The 20,170-nt window shown below is 43.0% G+C and overlaps 1 protein-coding gene across 3 annotated transcripts in view; it reads left to right on the forward strand.

The window, feature by feature from the left end:
- Nucleotides 1-20,170, forward strand: part of CYFIP1 (cytoplasmic FMR1 interacting protein 1) — a 63,469-nt gene extending 43,299 nt beyond the window's left edge. For all 3 annotated transcript variants that reach the window (XM_085213423.1, XM_085213413.1, XM_085213402.1), the window contains 8 exons: nt 3,609-3,752; nt 5,582-5,672; nt 13,197-13,327; nt 14,971-15,043; nt 16,161-16,255; nt 17,856-18,094; nt 18,988-19,135; nt 19,558-20,170. In XM_085213423.1, the coding sequence (XP_085069549.1) occupies nt 3,609-3,752; nt 5,582-5,672; nt 13,197-13,327; nt 14,971-15,043; nt 16,161-16,255; nt 17,856-18,094; nt 18,988-19,135; nt 19,558-19,722 (1,086 nt within the window). In that variant the 3' untranslated portion in view covers nt 19,723-20,170. The remainder of the gene's footprint in view (nt 1-3,608; nt 3,753-5,581; nt 5,673-13,196; nt 13,328-14,970; nt 15,044-16,160; nt 16,256-17,855; nt 18,095-18,987; nt 19,136-19,557) is intronic.

Here is a 20,170-nt window from a genome sequence, read left to right on the forward strand (position 1 = left end):
TGTTGGCATCAGTCACGGTGCTTAACCCTGATACCCTCTGGAAGAGCTTTCTCAAGCTGGGGTTAGTTGGTGAAATACAGTTTTTATCATTGTAGTGCTTTATTTTTATTTTTATTTTTTTAATTGCTAATATTCTTTCCTATGCAAAGTCTGGTCAGGAAGGGCGGTGATGCAGTGGCACAGGCTGCCCAGGAAGGTGGTGCAGTCACCATCCCTGGACGTGTTCAAGAACCGTGCGGATGTGGCACTGAGGGATGTGAGAGAGCATGGTGGGGGTGGGCTGATGGTTGGACTGGGTGATCTGAGAGGTCTTTTCCAGCCTTAATGTTTCTGTGATGGTATGGTTCTGCCTTCCTGATCAACTTAAGTACACTCTTTTCGGTACAGCAACCGGATAAAGGAACTGAGTTTGCTGTCAGATAAGCTTAACAGAGAGACACATTTTGACACATCACTGACTTCTGAACATCAGTAGGAGCACACCTTTTCCTTGCTCAATTGTCTCCTTTCTAGCTGGTGAATCCCAATTATTTAAAAATATAATTATTTTTTATAGATTACTGTCTAGAAACATTTATTCATCACAGCATTTTTTAAGTAGAGTATTTGGTGCTTTACTAAACAACAATAATACTATATTTTTCTGTAATTATAACGCATCATTTGTTACAAGATGCGTAATTAGGACAAGTAAATGTTTGGAAAGCACATCTGGTGTTTTGTGAAGTCAGTACTTACCATTGCCTCCTGGGAGAAATGTCAGAACAGGACTGTCGGGTGGTGATGCCGAGGAAATGAATGAACAGGCACCAAACGTTCTGCATCGCTTTCCTCAGGAGTTACTGCTTCATGCTCTCTGTTGCCAGTTTGCTTTCTCTTCCCTTCAGATTCCTGGGACTGAGTTCTCACTGCTCGCTCCTGGCTTTTTCTTCACGGCACTGCTGGTGCATGGTTTCTTTGTCTCTTCTACTTAAATTCAGGCAGGGCCACATCTTGTCTAAAGGTGCTGTTGCCTTGGTTTTCAAAGAACACGGAGGAGAAAAATCATGTCCTTTCCCCTCCCTCCCTTGCTTGCTTCACATTGGGCAGCACGCTGCCTGCACATCCCCGTTATGTGCTCCTGTGCCTGTACTGATGGTGCTGTGAGTGATTTATGTTAGCACTTGGATGACATCAGCAACCAGCAACTCTTTTTTTTGTTGTTGTTGTTTTGTTCACTTTCAGGAGGGGAGGGAGCAAGGCGTAGCTGAACAAATGTAAGCTCCCTCCCTCTGTGTTAGTGGCATTTTCCCTCAGTGTTCTATGGTTTAGTGCACCATGGGGGGGAAGCAGCAATGCTGTGTGATGGGGTTTTCTAAATCCTTGGTCCTGCTTCACTTACTGCTGATCCCGTGCTTAAAGGTAGACCATGTCAGGTGCTTCTCTGCAAAGGTTACTTGGAAAAAGGTGTATTGTTAGATTGGCAGACTTACTGGTATGCATTGGTGAGTTATTTATAATGAAACCATGTTTTCTGTGACAAATTTCTGCTGTATAAAGGGAGATCCCTTCTAACCAGCAGCACAGAGAGCTGGTGGCAGTGGGATGCTTTATAACAGTGAAGGAAAATTCTCTTAGTGCTGTGGCTGAAATACTTTGGGACATGTTTAATGTGTAGATCTTCCTGATTGGGAACATCAAGAGAAAGAAAAGGAGTCTTCCCTTTTTGGAATAATTCTATAAAATGTTTCATATGTTGGAACATCTGTGTGCATGCATAATGTTTTACCAGTTCTCATTCTCTTCAGTGCTCCAGATCCTCTCAGTGTGAGCAGAAATCTGCACAAATAGGTTTGTTGTACATGAGGGACTGCAGCTTCGTGCTGTCCAGTTGCTGGGAGTTTGGAATTAGCATTGTCTTCACAGGGTGGCAGAAGACACCTCAGCCATCAGCCAGGGCAGGGCCGCCTCTAGTGGGTTGCTCAGGGCTGCAGCCTTGAACATCTTCAAGGACAGAGTCTGCACAACCTCCCTATTTGACCACTCTTACAGTAATCACGTGTTTAACTGGAGTTTCCTGTTTGTGCCCTCTTGTTTGTGTCCTGGCACTGGGCACCTCTGAGCAGAGCCCAGCTCCCTCACTACCCCACCAGGTACATTGGCACATGGACAGGATGCTCCTGAACCCCTCTCTCTCCAGGCTGACCAACCTAGCTCTGTCTTTCCTTGTAGAGCAGATGCTCCACCCTTTAATGATCTTTGTGGCTCTTTGCTGGACCACAGGTGAAGTTGCCCAACTCCCCTTTGATCCATAGCTTTAGCAAACATTTTCTAAATCCCTACCCAGCATCAGTTTGTATATTTCTGCTTACTCTTTGATATAGCCAAGGCCCTGATCCCCACTACCAATACAGGCTGTGGAATGTAAGGATAGAGCACAGCCTTGCTGAAAAACCTGAGAATACTGGTGGATGTAAAGCTGGATGTAAATCAGCAATGTGCCCTCACAGTCCAGAATCCATATCGTGGGCTGCATCAAAAGAAGTGTGACTGATAGGGTGAGGGAGATGATCTTGCCTCTCTGCTCTGAGCTGGGGAGGCCTCACCTGGAGTACTGTGTCCTGATGTGGAGTCCTCAGTACAGGAGGGACGTAGACCTGTTGGAGCATGTCCAGAGGACCACAAAAATGAGCCAAGGATGAAACACCTCTCCTCCAAGAACAGGCTGAGAGAGCTGGGGCTGTTCAGCCTGGTGACCTGAGCACAGCCTTTCAGTATCAAAAGGGGAGCTATGAGAAAGAAAAGGACAGACTCTTTAGGAGGGTCTGTGGTGATAGGACAAGAGGAAATGGTTTCAAACCAAAAGCGGGGATATAAGGAAGTTTTTTACAGTAAGAGTTGTGAGACACTGACACAGGTTGTCCAGAGAGGTGGTGGATGCCCCATCGATGGATACACTCAAGGTCAGACTGGTCAGGGCTCTGAGTGACCTGATGTAGCTGTAGGTGTGTCTCTGTTCATTGCAGGGGAGTTGGACTAGGTGGCCTTTAAGGGTCTCTTCTAACTTGATTCTGTGTTTCTTTATAAACTCCAAAAGAATTTCTGTGAGGGTGCATCCCAGACTTGGATTTGCTTTAATCTTGTGTACAGCTAGGGAGGTTGCAGAAAAGAGATCCTTGTTAATTAGTTAGAGAGAGCAGTAACTGCAAAAGACTGTTTTCTGTAATGGGGTCCTCAGAGGTTTACAACACCTATTGTGAGCTAAAAATTGAAGTAACTTCTTTTAAGATGTGTTGTATGGAAAATAGAAGTTGTGCTTCAAATTCATGCACCCATCATCCTTTTCTACTTGTGTAAACAGAAAAATACATGACCTAATGTTTGTGACTTTATAAATGTCAAGTAAAAAATGTCTGGTGAGTAAATACTTCTTATGGGCTTTTCTTGCTTAGCAAGAGAGTTCCTGCCTTACAAAAATGAAGCTTTATATTTTAACTTTCTACATAGAGAGTGAGATACAAGGTTTACGTTGTTTTTAATAATCTACAAAGTAGTGTTTAAATGAGATTATTTGTAAGATGCAGTCAGCTGAGATTTTCATTAATCCAGTCTGTTTTTCCTCATTTCAGGCATTGAATCTGGCATATTCAAGCATCTACAGCAACTACAGGAATTTTGTTGGCCCCCCTCACTTTAAAGTCATCTGTAGGCTTCTTGGCTATCAGGGGATTGCTGTGGTGATGGAGGAACTGCTGAAAGTCGTCAAGAGCCTGGTATGCCATTGTCTGTCCATTTTGCTATTCCGAATAGCTTCTGGTAGGAAATATTTTAAGAAAAACAAAATGGAAGTAGGATTTCTAAGGAAACTAAGATCTCAGCTTAAATTAAAATGTTACACCCACTGAAGTTCAATACAAGCTGTATTTGGGAATACCTGGTGTCTCGTGAAAGCAATAGAAGATATACCTTGGGAAGCTCAGCAGTGTTTTGAAAATCTTGAATTCTGCTTTGGGGATTAATTTAATTTGTGGAGATCTGTGTTGCTGGGTCCTAGGTAAACTCTGGAAAAGTATAAATGTTTCTATTGAGTTGGTTGAAACTCAAAAATGTACCATAAATTTACTCTCTCAGAATGTTTCAAAGCAGCTGGAGTGTGCTTTCTGCCTTCTGTGACTTCAGAGCTTTGATTAATAATGTCACTGACGGATGACCCTTAATCACAAGGGAGGCTTAATCTCAGTGCTTTATCTACAAGTGGGTAGCATCAGGCCTATTCAGAGGAGTGCTCAGACCATCAGATGTTGGAGGAGTACTATGTATCTAGTACTGGAATCAACCTTTTTTGGAACTAGGAGTTGAGGGGCTGTTTGTTTACTGTATGAACATCTTTGCATACAGTCATAATATGTTGCTAGTAAGTTTAAACTACAGGAATAGCTCCCCAGCTCGTGTTTCTGTAAGGAGCATGCTGCCAACTTGGTCCAACTGTAACTGGTCATAGCTGTACTATTCATAATTTCACTTCAGGCAGTTGACATATTGTTTATTGTCATTCCAACAATGTTCTAAGTATGTTTTTGAAATGTCTGAAAAGAGCCTGTTTGAAGGAGTGCTAGGGGGAATGGTTATTTACAAGGGTGGATAGTGATAGGGCAGGGGGGAATGGTTTTAAACTGAGACAGGGGAGGTTTAGGTTAGATATTAGGAGGAAGTTTTTCATTCAGAGGGTGGAGACACATTGGAACAGGTTGTCCAGGGAGGTTGTGGAAGCCTCGTCCCTGGAGGCATTCAAGGCCAGGCTGGATGTGGCTCTGGGCAGCCTGGTCTGGTGGTTGGCGACCCTGCACATAGCAGAGGGGTTGAAACTAGATGATTGTTGTGGTCCTTTTCAACCCAGGCCATCTACAATTCTATGAATCTATATGATTCTATGGTATAGTCTTCAGAGAAAGATGGAAATGTAATTTTCATGCTTTGAAGCTGAGTGTTGGTTTATTGTTTTGAGGGGGATTATTTTTACTTTTTTGCAGATCACCTCAATTCATTAAAGGCAGCATGGAACAAGTAGGCATTAGTAAAGGTGGCTGAAAAGCCTCGAGATGGGGAAAGGGTCCTGATGCCTGATCTGAATGCTCAGATGTTGGGAGATAGGTGTCTAATGGCAGGAAGGTAGACTGACTGTGGACTGGAGCTGTGTCTTAACTGGTGTGCCTGGAATAGCCGGTTGAAGCTGTTACAGACGTGTCTCATACTAAGCACTGTTCTTTTGCTGCTTTTGAAAACATTCTGATGAACTTGTTTACTAAAATAAAAAAGTTGGTTGGACAGTCAAGGCTGGCTGTAAGAAAAGATGATCATTTCCTGTACTTCTTTTTCCTTCCTGGCTTTAGCTGTCGAGCCACTCTTCCTTCAGCAAAAAGCAGCTAATACCACGTGACGGAAAGTGCAGCTCTACTCATTTGAAAAAGTGACCTTTTTTGAAAATGATGGCTGGCACAGGTCCTAAATTCAAGACCACGTTCAATCTATATGTGGCTTGAGCACAATTGTTGTTTTTTCTCTAGTAACACTGACACATTAACAAGTGCTTCTTTTCTCTTAGTTACAAGGGACAATTCTTCAGTATGTCAAGACCCTGATGGAAGTGATGCCTAAAATCTGTAGATTGCCAAGACATGAGTATGGTTCTCCAGGTTAGTTCACATTTGGTGTTACTATAAACTTAATAAAATGATACTAATTACCATCTTCTGGGTTATATGTACCTCTGTCTATCCCTCCCTCTCTTCTCTGTCCCATTAAACAGAACATAGTCATTTTTTTCATAGCAAGTATCGTTAAGGGCTGAGCTTTCAGAAAATACTTAATAAAGGATTAGATGGTGTTTTACAACTTCAGTCCTTAGGGAAAATGAAAGGATGGCAGTCTGTCTATAGACAGCCTTGTGACACGATTACCTTGAGCTGGGACATTCACTGTAGTTTCTCATTCTGGTCTTTATCTTAAGCACGTTGAGCTTTCCCTCTGCAAGTTAGCTCTTTGTACCAGTGCTGTCAAGATGTCTCATTTAGATAATCCTGACACTCCAGAAAAGCCTTTATTTCCTCTTGCTTTGCCCTTAATGAAATGTAAGATAAAAGGAACATTACTACTGAGGGGCAGACTGGTCCTGCCAGAGCAGTTGTGTCAGAACGTTGTGCAGGGAGCACCTCGACCACTTAACAGGAAGTGTAACAGTTGGAGAAGAAGAAACGTCTTTGAAAGTTATGTGCCACTATGGGAAATAATTGGCTAATTAGTATTTATCACATTGTTCTCTGAAATTTTGAAACTGCTTCACCCCCTTCAAAATATTCCTCCTCCACAATATCTAATTAACACAAATTAATCTTTTAATCTTTCCATGTGCCACCCACCTCCTGAGCATATCTTTATTATTTCAGAGTTCTTCAGGTTTATCAAATGCCACTCCAAATGGAGTAAGGTTGTTTTTTCTGCTTCCCACAGCTTGCTTGACGCTCATTACCAATGTTAAATGAAATCGAGGACTCACTAAGTGTTTCCTTCCTGTTTTTCTCCCTGGAGTGTAGAAATGGATGACTCATGGTACTCAGCAGCTTAAAAATAATCTTTCTGAGATTTTTAGCCACTCATTAAGTCCTGACCACAATAGCATGTATTCTCAGATACAGAGTATGTATCACTGAGGTTTGAGGTGCTGCAGGTGAGGTTAGGAAGCCCTGTGTTCTCTTGCCAGAAATCCTCAACTTTAAGAAGTATTAGGGACCTAAACAGAAACTTCCTCCTGAGGTAAAAAGGCAATCTATCCTATAATAAAGGCAAAACATTACTTGTGCAACTATTCACAGAGATTATCTACTCTTGCTGCAGGACCTAAACCTTTTAAAATCCTTCTTAACATTCCTGTTTTCTAGAGAACGCTAATAACTTTGACCTCACAATTACTACTTGAAAAGAAATCCTCTATGATTGGATTCCTGCTGTCCTGAGATGTCAGAGTTCTTCATGTAATGGTAGAAGACAGCAACTCGAATTGGAATGGAAATTGGAATTGGAACTCAAATTGGAAACTCAAAAAACCCACTTGATTCTGTGCTCCTAAGCACGTCTGTGGCTGGTGCACAGGCTGATTTTGTCTCGATGGGTATTTTTCTGTGCTGAAATATTTCTAGCAAAGAACACTTGATAACTTCCCAGAAAGTCTCTTCCAAGAAGCGGCAGAAACAGCCTTTGTAGCGTAGTCACAGCTTTTCTGTGTTCTTACTGAAGCTACTAAACAAAAAACGTGTGTGGAAAGTCAGGGGGTTTTCATCCGACTGTAGCATCGCTGAAGAATTGCACTGCTGCCTCTGGAGCCTTTCCATCATGAGCTGCCTGCCCTTGGAGCGTGTCTGATTGGTGACGGAAAATGTTCTCTGTGATGGCAACCTGCTGTAGATTTTAGCCCCGGTCTGGCATGCTGAGAGGAATTGTCATAGTGTGGAGGGAAAAGGCTCAACCTACGTTTGATTTAAAAAACTGTCCTCTCTTCTCTGTGCTAAAATCTCCTCTGTCCAGTTTCTGCCGCTTGTTCACCTTATTCACTTGGCTCACACTGAAAATGCAAGCAAGTGCATGCCAACGGTTGTCTCTTGCCTTCTCTGTCTCTGGCAGCCTGCTGCAGAAGCAGCGTTCAGTAGTTGTAGTAGTAAGTTTGAATCTTACAGAGCGTGTTTGTATGCTGCTTTTCATCCCTAACTCATTTAATCACTTCTTTATACCTGCCACTGCCTACACATCAAGACCAAAGATATGGGTACACAGATTCTCGTCTGCCTCAATGTAACATTCGTTCATCAATTTAAAATTAACTTCCTGAGTCCATTCTCCACGAGCAAAGCAATTTAGGTTTGCTCAGTAAGGCTCCAGCTATTTCATGTGCTTCAAACTTTGATTGAGAGCTTTGTTTGAACTCTGCTGATTGCAGTTCTGGGAGCTCTATGTGATCAGCCCTCTGGACCTGTGGATTTCTGAAGAGAGATTTATTCTTGCTAAAAGGAGCAGAGTACAGACAGTGGCATTAGAATTGTTCAGGACTCCTGCTCACCAATGGACTTGTTTCCATAGAAACAATCTTACAGCAGCGGGGAACTTGCTCATCTTGTAGTCATAAAAATATTTGTCTAAAAATACATTAAGTGTAAGGGTTCTTGAAGGGACCTGTTAAAGTCTCTGAAACTCTTGAAAAGAATAATAGTTTATAAAAGTCTGAACTTGACTTTTGATCTTGGAAGTAAAATTTTTCTTCTGGTGTTTTCCTAGGATTTAAATACAGCTTTCCTTCTTTTCATAAACAAGTATTTCATGTCCTGCCACTGAAATGCCGTTAGTTGTGGTGAGGAAAATAGTTCCTCAGCTCTACTGTGAGATGAGGCTTAGAGGCCTGATGTGAGACAAAATGTGCATTACAACATGCAAGAAGCCATGACCTCTTGTGATCACGTGTTTGCCCTCCATCTGGGAGAAGCCCCCCAGCTCTGTGGCTCTGGTTGGCTGTCAGCTGTGCTGCCATCTCTCCTTTGACCAGTTGTGCTTCTGGCTGTACCTTTCTGCTCAACATAGCAACCCTGCAACTCACTGTCTCACCCTGTACATCTTCTGGAGTATCTAATGAGCACTGGAGGGAGCCTTGGCTGGAAGAGAGCAGTAGTGGTGAGAGGGAAGGATAGCTTGGAGCATAGCAGAGAGGCTGTGGATGCTTCCAGTTATTATTCCTGTTTTTTTGACTGAACTTGGATCAGTGGAAGGGTAGGTTAATTTTGCTGGAGGGCCATGTCTTGAATTCTCTTGGGGGAGAACATGAAGGAAATTTATTCATAGATTTTTCTGAAACTTGTCCATTGGAAAAGAATGTTGGGACATGGGGAGATGCACAGCAGGAAAAGATAGGAGTGCTGTTGAAGGACTTGCAGAAAAACATGGGAGAGGCCATTTTCTGAGCTCCAATATCAGATAACTCAGCAAAGCCAAACTTTCACAAGCTTTCCATACTGTATTTCCTTCTGTCTGATTTGGACACAGAAAGGAAGCTGAGAAATGACACTGAAAAACTTCAAGAGGCAGTGGTGTTGGAAATGCCCTTCACATGCCCATACTTAACGAGAAAAAAGGTAATCCTGGTTCTCTGTTGACAAAACACTGCAGAAGTGTACATTATGTTTTCATAAAACAAAATCCTAGATGATTTTGAAAGGACAATAAGTAACACAATAGATATGAAGACCAATAGGATATTTATTTCTAACGAAATAAGCAGTGCACAGGCTTCGTGATCAGAATTCCTTTTTCTTTTGAAGGAATGGTGTGACTGCTGAGATGCAAAGCTAATTAATGATGTCTCTACTGAACCAAAGGAATAAGCATAGATAGCACTTGAAGGCCTGTAGGGGAATGGACATAAAGTTCATTACATCACCCTGTTTCTTGGGAACAATTTTGATGCTGCAGATCAGCAGACTTCACCTCACAGTTGTTAAGTCAGCACTGTGCAGAAAATAAGCCATAACATGGGTAGATCCAGAGTTATTTTCAAGATCAGGTTTGTTGTTAGTCAGCACCTTAGGTCTATAATTAATAGCCAATAGCTAATCTTTGAGGTACGAGGCTTGTTACAAGCTCTGGAACATGTTTGATTTGAGTCTCTAGGTGTGAATTGAAATTGTTTTATAGAAAATGAGAGAAGATCAAAGTGAAGAAATGTGACCATGTGTCGAATTGATCTGACTTGCTAAATTAATTAGTGTACAGGCTGCACAGCTGAAACTTGGCATCTGCTGTTTGAGCACAGTTGAGATGGAGCCTAATCCTTTACTAATCTCCTGTGCTTTACTAGATCTGTTTGATCTCAGCAGAAGCAAGGCTGCTATCTGTGTAAATCAGAAACTGGGATTATATGACCAATTATTATTGCACCTAACGTCATCCCATCTGCAGGAATAGACAGGTTTAGTTAAAGTTGCTTTCTTGGAAAGAAGGAGCAAACAGATTAATTTTCCTTGCGAAATACAAGATGTATGTTAACTCAGTAGCTTACAGCTTGCACCCACAGAGTTAGGAGAAGGATGGAGGCTGCATGCAATTATATGAAACTAAGACAGTTGGTCTTTCTGCAGGGCTTCATTATGCGGATGGAGTCTCATGGGAATGCCCTTCTGTGTGCTGCACAGTACAAGTAGATGTAACCAGGAGCGCCATCATTTAAATATTAATAGAAACTTGATAATGTGCTGCTGCTCCACTGTGGAGCAGATTGTGCTTCCAGCATCATTTCTGTTCCATCAGAAATTGCCTGTGTACTTCTGTAAACTTTCCTCTGCTTTGCCCCTAAATCAAGCGCTGCATCTAAGGGAGATAGTTGATATGGCTTTTGGAACAGCTGCGTAATAAATACGGAGTGTCAGATTCTCAAAATAATGACACCATTTTGTTCATGAATGCCTGTGTGTGGGTGTGTGCATTTGTGTATCTGCATATGGCCATGGGAGCTTCCAGGGAAGAAAGAAAAGTCTTTGTTAAGGACTTTGAAAGGAACTCAGTAACTTGGAACAGTTGCAGAAGACTGTATGTAATTTTCATAGAATGAATCATAGAATGTTTTGGGTTGGAAGGGACCTTTAAGGTCATCTACTTCCAATCCCCTGCTATAGGCAGGGACACCTTCCTCTAGACCAGGTTGCTCAAAGCCCCATCCAGCCTGGCCTTGAATGCAGGCCAGGAGGCATGAGGCCAGGGGCGTTTGTAACCTTGCTGGGCAACTTGTTCAGTGTCACACCGCCCTCACCTCTCAGGCTTGTCGAGGTCCCTCTGGATAGCATCCTTTTCCTCTAGCGTGTCAACTGCACCACTCTGCTTGGTGTCATCTGCAAAGTTGCTGAGGGTGCACTCAGTCTCACTGTCCATGTTGCCTACAAAGATGTTAAATAACACCAATCCCTGAGGAATGCCACTTATCAATGGTCTCCAATTGGACACTGAGCCATTAACTGCAACTGAGTGCGACCATCCAGCCAGTTCCTTATCCTGCAAATGCTCCATCCATCAAATCCATTTTTCTCCAACTTGTCAACCAGGATGTCATGCACGACAGCGTCAGACACTTTGCAGAATTAGGGGTAGATGATGTCACTTGCTCTTCCTTATCCACTGATACTGTAACTCCATCATAGAAGGCTGCCAGGTTTGTCAGGCATGATTTGCCCTTGGTGAAGCCACGTTGGTTAGCACCAATCACCTCGTCCTTATTTTCTGTGTGCCTTACTTGGGCATTCAGGAGGATCTGCTCCATGATCTTGCCATGCACAGAAGTGAGACTGACTGGCCTGTAGTTACTTGGTGTTCGTGATGCGAACCTCCTGTTTCTCTAGCTCCTGCTGCTTTTGGGTGGACTTACAGCCTTGATTTGGTTTCTGCTGCACTTTCAGTATGGCTTTAGGTAATAGTTTTCCTTATTGCTGGTCACTGTTCTTTGTGCGGCTCTTGGTTTCCCTGTGTGCTGTCATCCTCCTTTTTTACATTTGCTGTAGACAACATCAGTTATTCTCAGGATTTCACTGCAGAGCAGTGAATAATAACATTAATAACATTCCCTTCAGCTATATTTCAGTTTCTTCTTTGAATCCATCAGAGTCAGCAAGCATTCACAACAACTGATGACCTCCGTTAGAATGTCTGTTCTGTTTTCCTATTCAGTCATTAAGCTACTCAAGCTGGGTCTGAAACCTCTCTTCACTGAATGCATGGAGGAGCACTCCTTTACTGCACATTTTCTGTTGACAAACAGATCTTTGAGATGTAGCAAAGGCAGTTCTGGCTCCCCTTACCATGCACTTTACCGCTGTTCTCTGTTGCTAAATTTAATGGCGTGAGACTTTCTGTAGAAACGCGTGGGTTAGCCATACTCTTTTTTCCTCCTCTGTAAATACTTAAGCTCTTCTGAAATTGAGGGATTTCCTTGGCGTGGATACGCTCCAGCATATACTTTGTGTTAATGTGCTCCCCCTGGGCTGTTGACTTGATGGGTGAATATGGAAGGCTTATCCTCTATATAGGAAGTGTTTTCCAGCTGCATCCAAGCAGCACGTGGGAAGGTGTTAGAGGCTCTCTGTGTTCCTCATTGAGTGTAATGGAAACTTTATGCTTTATCTAGCACACAATCCAAAAGCTTTGCACTATGTATTTTCTTCTATCACTACTCTTGAGGTTGAAAAGGCCAGATTTATGCAAACAGATGGAAAAATGCTGATGGAAATATGTTATGAAGAGCCTGGAAGCTGTCTGTCCTACTGCAGTTTTCTGCTCTTCCTCACCCACCCTGTATATCTCTTCAGCCTCAGTGCTGCTGACCTGCAGGAGCCACCTGAACCCAGGGGCTTCCTGAAATTGCTTGTAAACCAGGAGAAGGCACAGCCTTTCTCTGGAGTGGGAGGGAGCTGGGAGTCCATCAATGCATTAAGCCTTACTGGAATGGTTTGAGATGATTCTGTAAGTTGTGTGGCTTTGAAAATGACAATTTAGCTGTTTTTCAGCAGTTTTTGGGAAACCTGATAGATGCACTGTTCTGATGTAGCGCAGCCTTGCCAGCAGAGCTTGACTTGGCTTTTTTGTATGTGTCTTGTGAGATTATGGATCATGTCTGCATGGCTGTGGTGCTATCAGCTCTATCTTGACATCACCTGTGCTCCCTTCAGTGCTCTGCTCCTTGCTGGCTCTGTCATCTGTGGGAAGAAGAGCTGTGAACGGAACATGTTGGGTGGTGCAGCAGGCTGGGGGACAGAAATAGAATCAAGAATAAGAGGCTGGAACAGGACTAATAGCAGACAAGAGCCCTGCTCTGTCTTTCTGCTTCTGGAAATCATTCTCTTACCTCCTACTTTAGCAGCTCTATCCAGCAGAATGTAGGCACTCCATTCTGCATGACTTAGCCAGTTGAAATGATCAACACACCACTGGCTTAACACTTAACCTCTGATTGTTAATATGTTTAAATACTGCTCCTTTCAGTTTCATCTAGGAGACATGTCCATGAATTAAAAATAATCTCACGTGCTAATACATGCAGAGCTGTACTGGTGTGATCATCGCTAGATTTCTTTCTGGCTCCTGAGTTTTGATTTTTTTTTTTTTTTCCTTTTATTTATTTGCTTCTCTGTTGATTTCAGGTATCTTGGAGTTTTTTCATCATCAGTTGAAGGACATAGTTGAATATGCAGAGCTGAAGACTGTCTGTTTCCAGAATTTGCGGGAAGTGGGAAATGCTGTCCTGTTTTGCCTGCTTATTGAGCAGAGCCTGGTAGGTACCTGCTGTGCTGGTTTAAAACCCTGCTGTGTCTCCAAATGTACTCTCAAATTTGTGTTACTAATGGCACAAATAACAAGGTTGAAATCTGCAGTATTGCTGTTGTGGATGGACAGATAGGTAGAAACAATTTCCTATGCTGAACTCTTGGTCTTGATGCTTTTGGGTGCTCACAGAGGGAAAGATGGACATTGTTTATGAGCAGTGAGAGCAACAAGAGTGGTGTTTTCCCTTTCTTTACCTGTGTTGCCCATTCTAGGTGGGGAGAGATTCCCCACCTGTGCGTATAGGTAATGAGGCTGGGCTGTCCATCAAGGAGAGATCTTTGCTGACTGCCAACCAACCGAACTTTACCTCACACAGCAAGATGGCTGGGGGCCTGCTATGCATAAATCCTCATGTAGGAGTCCTTCTCTCAGGTGTTTAAAACTGTTAATGTTAGCTGAGATAATGAAGGCATACTGTTCCTCAGGAGACCTGTTCAGCATTAGAGCATCCCTCCCTAGGGACAGAGGGTGACGGGAGGGCCAGGTGACTGGCAGTGAAAGCATATCTTGTGATGGGATAACTGTCACAGTGGAGAGAAACTGGATTCCCAGAGTGAGCTTCAGGTTAACAGGGCATGAGGTGAGAGGCCAGACAGGTGAAGGCCCTGCTGCTGCCTTGGAGAATTGGCTGTGGGTGCACCAAAGTGATGCCGGTGCTGGAGTCACATTCAGTGGGACATGACCATGAAGGCACTTTCTAGTAACACACCCCTGCTTGCTACTCCTCCTCTTGGTTTTGCTCTCGATGGTGCCCTGATGTCCCATCAGTATCCCAGTTGTTTTTCCACTGTGGTCATCTACCATAACTAGTGCAAAATTTAGGGTCTTCAGTGCATCTCTGCTAGTGGCTGGATCTTGTTAATCTTTACTGCATAGCATGTCCATTTTTGTGTTGTTGACATTGAGGATTAGAGCTAGGAAAGGCACATAGCCATAATACCCTGGTCTTGCCGGGGCTATGGCTGATGAACATCTACTACTAGCACTGAGGACTGCAAATAGGCAGAGCCTCTGCTCCAAGAAAGAGACAGATGCACAGCAAAGCTGTGTGTCATCTGCTGGTCATCTGCACATACAGCAACGAAAAAGCAGGAAGCATCTCTCTTCCTTCCCCACATCCCTGAAGAGGTAAAGCAGCTCCCGGGAGGTGTCTCAACCTGCCTTAATGGGAGACGTGCCCAACGTGATAATGTGTTGTGGGAACAGTGCTGGTAAAAATAGCTGAGCTGTGCGTCATCCATCACAGTTCTGTTTGTCTGCTCAGGATCCGTCTGCCACTTTCACACCAAAATTACTCATCCTGAATTAGTCTTTTTAATAAATATCCTGTCCTTTAAGAACTGCCAGCTCAGGGTGGGAGGAGAGCTGCTGATTGCTTTGTCAATCCAAGGTAACCTGGTGAAATCATGTAGTCTTTGGAAGTATTTCTGTAAAGAAAGCACCACAGCAGTTATGTGTGTAGCTTTGACAGCAGAGGCTGGCTGCCCTCTGCTGTTCCAGCATCAGCGTGCTTTTGGAAGCCCAGTTTTTGTATTTTGTGTGGTCTGGAGACTCTTTATTCCTAACTGCCTCCTTTCCATTTTGTTCCAGTCCCTAGAAGAAGTGTGTGACCTGTTGCATGCGGCACCGTTCCAAAACATCCTGCCGAGAGTTCATGTCAAAGGTACGGAATGAAAACACCCCGTTTGGGCAATGCTTTCTGCTTTCCTTACGTGCTGCTGCACTGCTGGTGACCACTTCCCGTTCTGCTGTTACATTGATGGTAGAGGTAACCGATTCAAGCCTGGTTGCCCGGCTGAAAAATATATTCTGGGCGAGTTGCAGTGCAAACTCCAAGAGGGAGATGAGGAATACTCTGTCAGAGATGAGTGGGGTATTTGGGGCAGTAGTAATGCCTCAATGTGGGTAAGGTGAGAGGCTTTTCTGAAACTATTGTCTAATGTACATAGCTGTCAATCACAATGAAGTATAAGAAGCCTGGGAGCAGATAAAGTAAATGCAAGCAGTTCCTGTAGGCTTTTCATATCTTTGTTTTCTACTTTTTTTTTTTTTTTTTTTTTTCCTATTACATTGATACACACTCAGTGTTTTTAGGATTGCTTTCTCGAGTATCCCCTTTTCTTACCCATCAGTGTTAGGAAGTGAGCTTTTCTCCCCTTGCTCTTCTGCTTCTTTCCAGGTTGCTTTTCTGTCTCATCTCCTCTATTTCTCACTGCCAGAGCAGCTGATCTGTTCTGTTCAGAGAGATCCCATCAGCTAAAAATCTTTGAGAACATTTTCAGATTCTTGCATCTCTGTACATAAAGCAAACCATTTGTTAGACCATTGTAAACAGTATTTCCCACTTGCCAGAGAATATTTCCTACTTGCCAGTGACGAGGGGGTGCCAAGTGCTTTTTTTAAACCTTACTATACACAGAATTCCACCCTCACTATAACCCACCTTCTACAGTCAGGCAGTTTAGTTGGTTAGTACAAGTGGGAGTCAAATATGTTAGCAGCAGCAGCATAATAGAGCCTTACTTTCTGTCTTGAGTCTAGTAATGCATTAAATGTATTCCACTAAAAATACTTGGTGTTTTTTTGTTTGGCTGTACCAATCTACGATTTAAAATTTTTTTCTAAAACCACATTGAAGATTAACCAACTGTTAAAATGTTAAACTGTTGAAATGGCCTATAAAAATAAAAACATATTCAGCTTTCTATTGCACTGAATAAATTGCCAGATATCAATCAAATAAATCAGATGAATCAGAGCTCCTTTTATTTTTTTTTCAGAGGGTGAAAGGCTTGATGCTAAAATGAAGAGACTTGAATCAAAATATGCTCCTTTACACTTGGTCCCTCTCATTGAAAGACTGGGAACACCGCAGGTAATCTTGCTCTCATTTCTGTCTGAGGCAATTCGGGACATTTCTGGGCACTCAGAAGCCTGTTCTTTGACACAGCACAGATAGCCGTGTCAGGAATTCAACCCGCACACCCAGCTTGCTCACATAACAGGAATTGTATTAGATCCACAGATTTGGTAAAGCTGCTATAGCCCAGAAGTTTAAAATATTTGAGATGGGTTGGGGTGACAGGTTTGGAGGAACATTGTGTTATTCATGTACGTTGCTATGTAATACATGCTCAGAGTGTACAGGCCAGGCTGTAAGCTGCTAATGCAAATTCCACCCAGTGTGATCCATTTTAATGTATGTAATTTTCTTAAAACAATTTCTTCCTCTTTCGGCCAGTAAATTAGAAAGCCACTGGAAATGAGTGGTCGTTTGAGTTGAGTTCTCCAGGCAAACTGATGACCAAGGAGGACGTTGTTTTTCCACTGCCTCTGTAGCTTCAGCACTGTTTTTCTGTCACTGTGGGGGCACAGTAATACTCTGTGAACTATAGTGGTTTACAAGCCATTGAGATGTGAACTGTGTAGAGCAGAGTGCTCTGAAGCAAAGCCTTCAGACTGTTTATTGTAATGCACGGTGGTGGGCGCTGCTGTGCTGCAGAAGAGAGCAGTCAGTGTGATGGTGTAAGTGGGACATTTGATATTGCCATTTTTTTATTTTATCCGAGTCCATTTGTACTGTCTTTGAAGCTTTCTCATCTCTAACAGCTACAGCTGCTACAGCCTGCACTAGCAGCAGGACACTGAGCACTATTCTGGCTTTCTGCATCCGTCCATGCAGGCAAACCCCTTAAAACTTCCTCAGGACAGGAAAGGCCCCTTAGATTTTTCTGAGTGCTTTTTCACTGAACTGAACTCTAACTTCATTTCAAGGACAAGAGAAACTTCTAGAATAAACCAAGTGAAACTGAATTATGGTTGCTTTTTTTTTTTTACCTTTTTTTTTACCTTTTTTTTTTTAAACTCCTATTACATGTTTTCCAATCACTGTGCCCCAAAGGAGAGCACAGTGTGGGAACTGGAGCATTTATGTGAACAGTGCTGTGCTATTAGTTCAGGATGGTACTTTTCTAGAAGTTGTAGAATCATAGAATTGCTCAGGTTGAAAAAGACCTTAAAGATCATTGAGTCCATCCACAACCTCACCATACTACCCTAATTCAACAGCCCTCCACTAAATCATGTCCCTGAGCACCACATCCAAATGGTTTTTAAACACGTCCAGGGATGGTGACTCAACCACCTCCCTGGGGAGCCTATTCCAGTGCTTAACAACCCTTTCTGTGAAGAAATGTTTCCTGATATCCAGCCTAAACTTACCCTGGTGCAACTTGAGGCCATTTCCTCTTGTCCTGTCACCTGTCACCAGTGAGAGGAGACCAGCCCCGCTCTTGCTGTAAGCACCTTTCAGATATTGGAAGAGAGCAACAAGGTCTTCCCTCAGCCTTCTCTTCCCCAGGTTGAACAGCCCCAGTTCCTTCAGTAATTCAATGTGAAGTAAGTCAGAGTGGAAGAAGGCCTCTAAACTGAGTGCTTTTTGTGACTGGGATTTTGCACTTTCTTTCCGTTCTCAGCAAATAGCAATCGCAAGGGAAGGCGACTTGCTGACCAAGGAACGCCTCTGCTGCGGCCTCTCCATGTTTGAGGTTATTTTGACAAGGATCCGATCCTTCCTGGACGATCCCATCTGGCGTGGGCCCCTACCCAGCAATGGGGTGATGCACGTGGACGAGTGTGTAGAATTCCACCGCCTCTGGAGTGCGATGCAGTTCGTCTACTGCATCCCCGTGGGAACGCACGAGTTCACTGTGGAGTACGTATGGGCAGCTGCTGGCCGCGCACCTGTGCCAACAGCCCTTCTTTTGTTCCTTCTGCACTGGGGGGGCTGCGAGGCACCAAATAGAGAGGGGTTTGTTTGTGCGTCTGCTTACCGCAAAGCCAAGGGAAGCGATGCGATCGCCGGGAGGGGCTCGTAACGCATGAACACAGAGATGATTGTATCTTTAAAGAAAATAACCCTCTATTTTAAGTACTGGCAGAGTAGAATGAACGATCCCATGACAAGCAGGCCCTAGCACATGTTGTTCAGTGGTAGCCTTACCATTACAGAAGCTGAATGCAAATAAAATAGCTGGACATGTGCGCGCATTCCTAGTCAGTATTTTGTCATCTGACTCCTCTCTACAAGGATGAGCATTTGAAAGTTAACAAGTTAATACGGTTCTTGGGTTTGCTAATTTGTGCATATCCGTATTTTGAAAAACAGCTGCTGTTGAGTGCTTTTCATTGACCAGCTATGGGGGAAATGACATTTGCTTCCTTTCCTGTCTGCAGCCCAAAGCAGAGTAACAGTGTTGAATTCCCCCTTTGTTTCTTTGAAAATGAAATGTATGCTGCGAGAGCCGAAGTGGGGGAGGGGGTAAATGTCCTTGAAGTAACTAACTGTAAGTTGTAGGAAAGCAGAAAGTGGAGGCTTCCTTTTTTTTTTTTTTTTTTTTTTTTTTTGTGTGTGTGTGTTAAGCATTCATTTGCATCACTTGTGGTACCTGGAAAGCAAAATTGTTTTACTAGACTTTACAGTATTTTTTAGATTCATATTTGTCATATTCTGGAGTTATTTAACATGTATTTTAGCATGATGGCTGATTCCTAAATGTTTCCTGTAGCTGTGTTTGAAGGCTCTTTGTGTTCTGGTTTCTGTTTCAGGCAGTGCTTTGGAGATGGCCTGCACTGGGCTGGCTGCATGATCATTGTGCTCTTGGGACAGCAGCGTCGCTTTGACGTGTTGGATTTCTGCTACCACCTGCTGAAAGTCCAAAAGCACGATGGCAAAGATGAGGTTATAAAAAATGTGGTATGTTGAAAATATTTGTTCTTTCTTAATTCACTAGAACAAACAAACAAAAAAATCAGAGCTGTTTGTAGTCAGGTGCTTTGCAGATGTACTGATCGCTTTTTGGAATGAAATGTTGAAAATGAGAGTAGAAAGGATTAGATGCTAAGACTGGAGCCTGAAGGCTGCAATTACTTGGCTGTATAGGATTTTCTGAACGCTGCTCATCTCCTACGCTTGCGCTTAGATTATGATTACATGAAGGCAGTTGTAAATTGCTCTTTTGGTACAAAAAGCTGCAGTGTCAGAAACCAGAATGCACCTTGGATTTCTTGATTGCATTACCAGTAATGGGGAAACGTTTGTAACGAAGTGACGTCACAGCATTTGGTGCTTTTCATCTCCAGAGCTAATTGTTGGGTTTTTTTCTTTCATTTTTGCAGCCTTTGAAGAAAATGGTTGAAAGAATTCGCAAGTTCCAGATTTTGAATGATGAAATAATTGCTATTTTGGACAAGTATCTGAAGTCTGGAGATGGAGAGAGCACACCCGTGGAACACGTGCGCTGCTTCCAGCCGCCCATTCACCAGTCCCTCGCCAGCAACTAGATTTCCTCCCTAATGATACTTTTTGCACCTGTTTAGGCTAAAAGTATGAGAAAGGAGAAAAACAAAATGCCAGCAGGTTAAAGAAATCCTTTTATCTGCCCTTTTCAGTTCTCCTGTGCCATCTGAGTGATGCACTGTCCTCTTCAGTCTCCAAGCACAGTAACTGTATACAATCCATACTTATTTTTCTAGACTAAAATTTTATATACTTTGATTAAAAACCTGCAGCTGTAGAGGGTTTGTTCTTGCAATCTCTTTGCATTCCTTTTCTGAGGTGGCCATCTTAAACTGGATCAGAATGAACATTCCCCCAAGCTATCAAAATAACAGCTGCGGAGGGTAAGAAACTGGGTTCTGTAGAAAGATTTAGAAACCAATGCCTAATTGTATTAGAGCATTAATTGCTTAATTAGCCTTTATTAAAAAAAAACAACAACAACAACAACAA

The sequence above is a fragment of the Meleagris gallopavo genome, chromosome 1 (genome assembly GCF_905368555.1).
Source record: "Meleagris gallopavo chromosome 1, MGAL_WU_HG_1.1, whole genome shotgun sequence".
In the NCBI taxonomy this organism is placed as follows: Eukaryota; Metazoa; Chordata; class Aves; order Galliformes; family Phasianidae; genus Meleagris; species Meleagris gallopavo.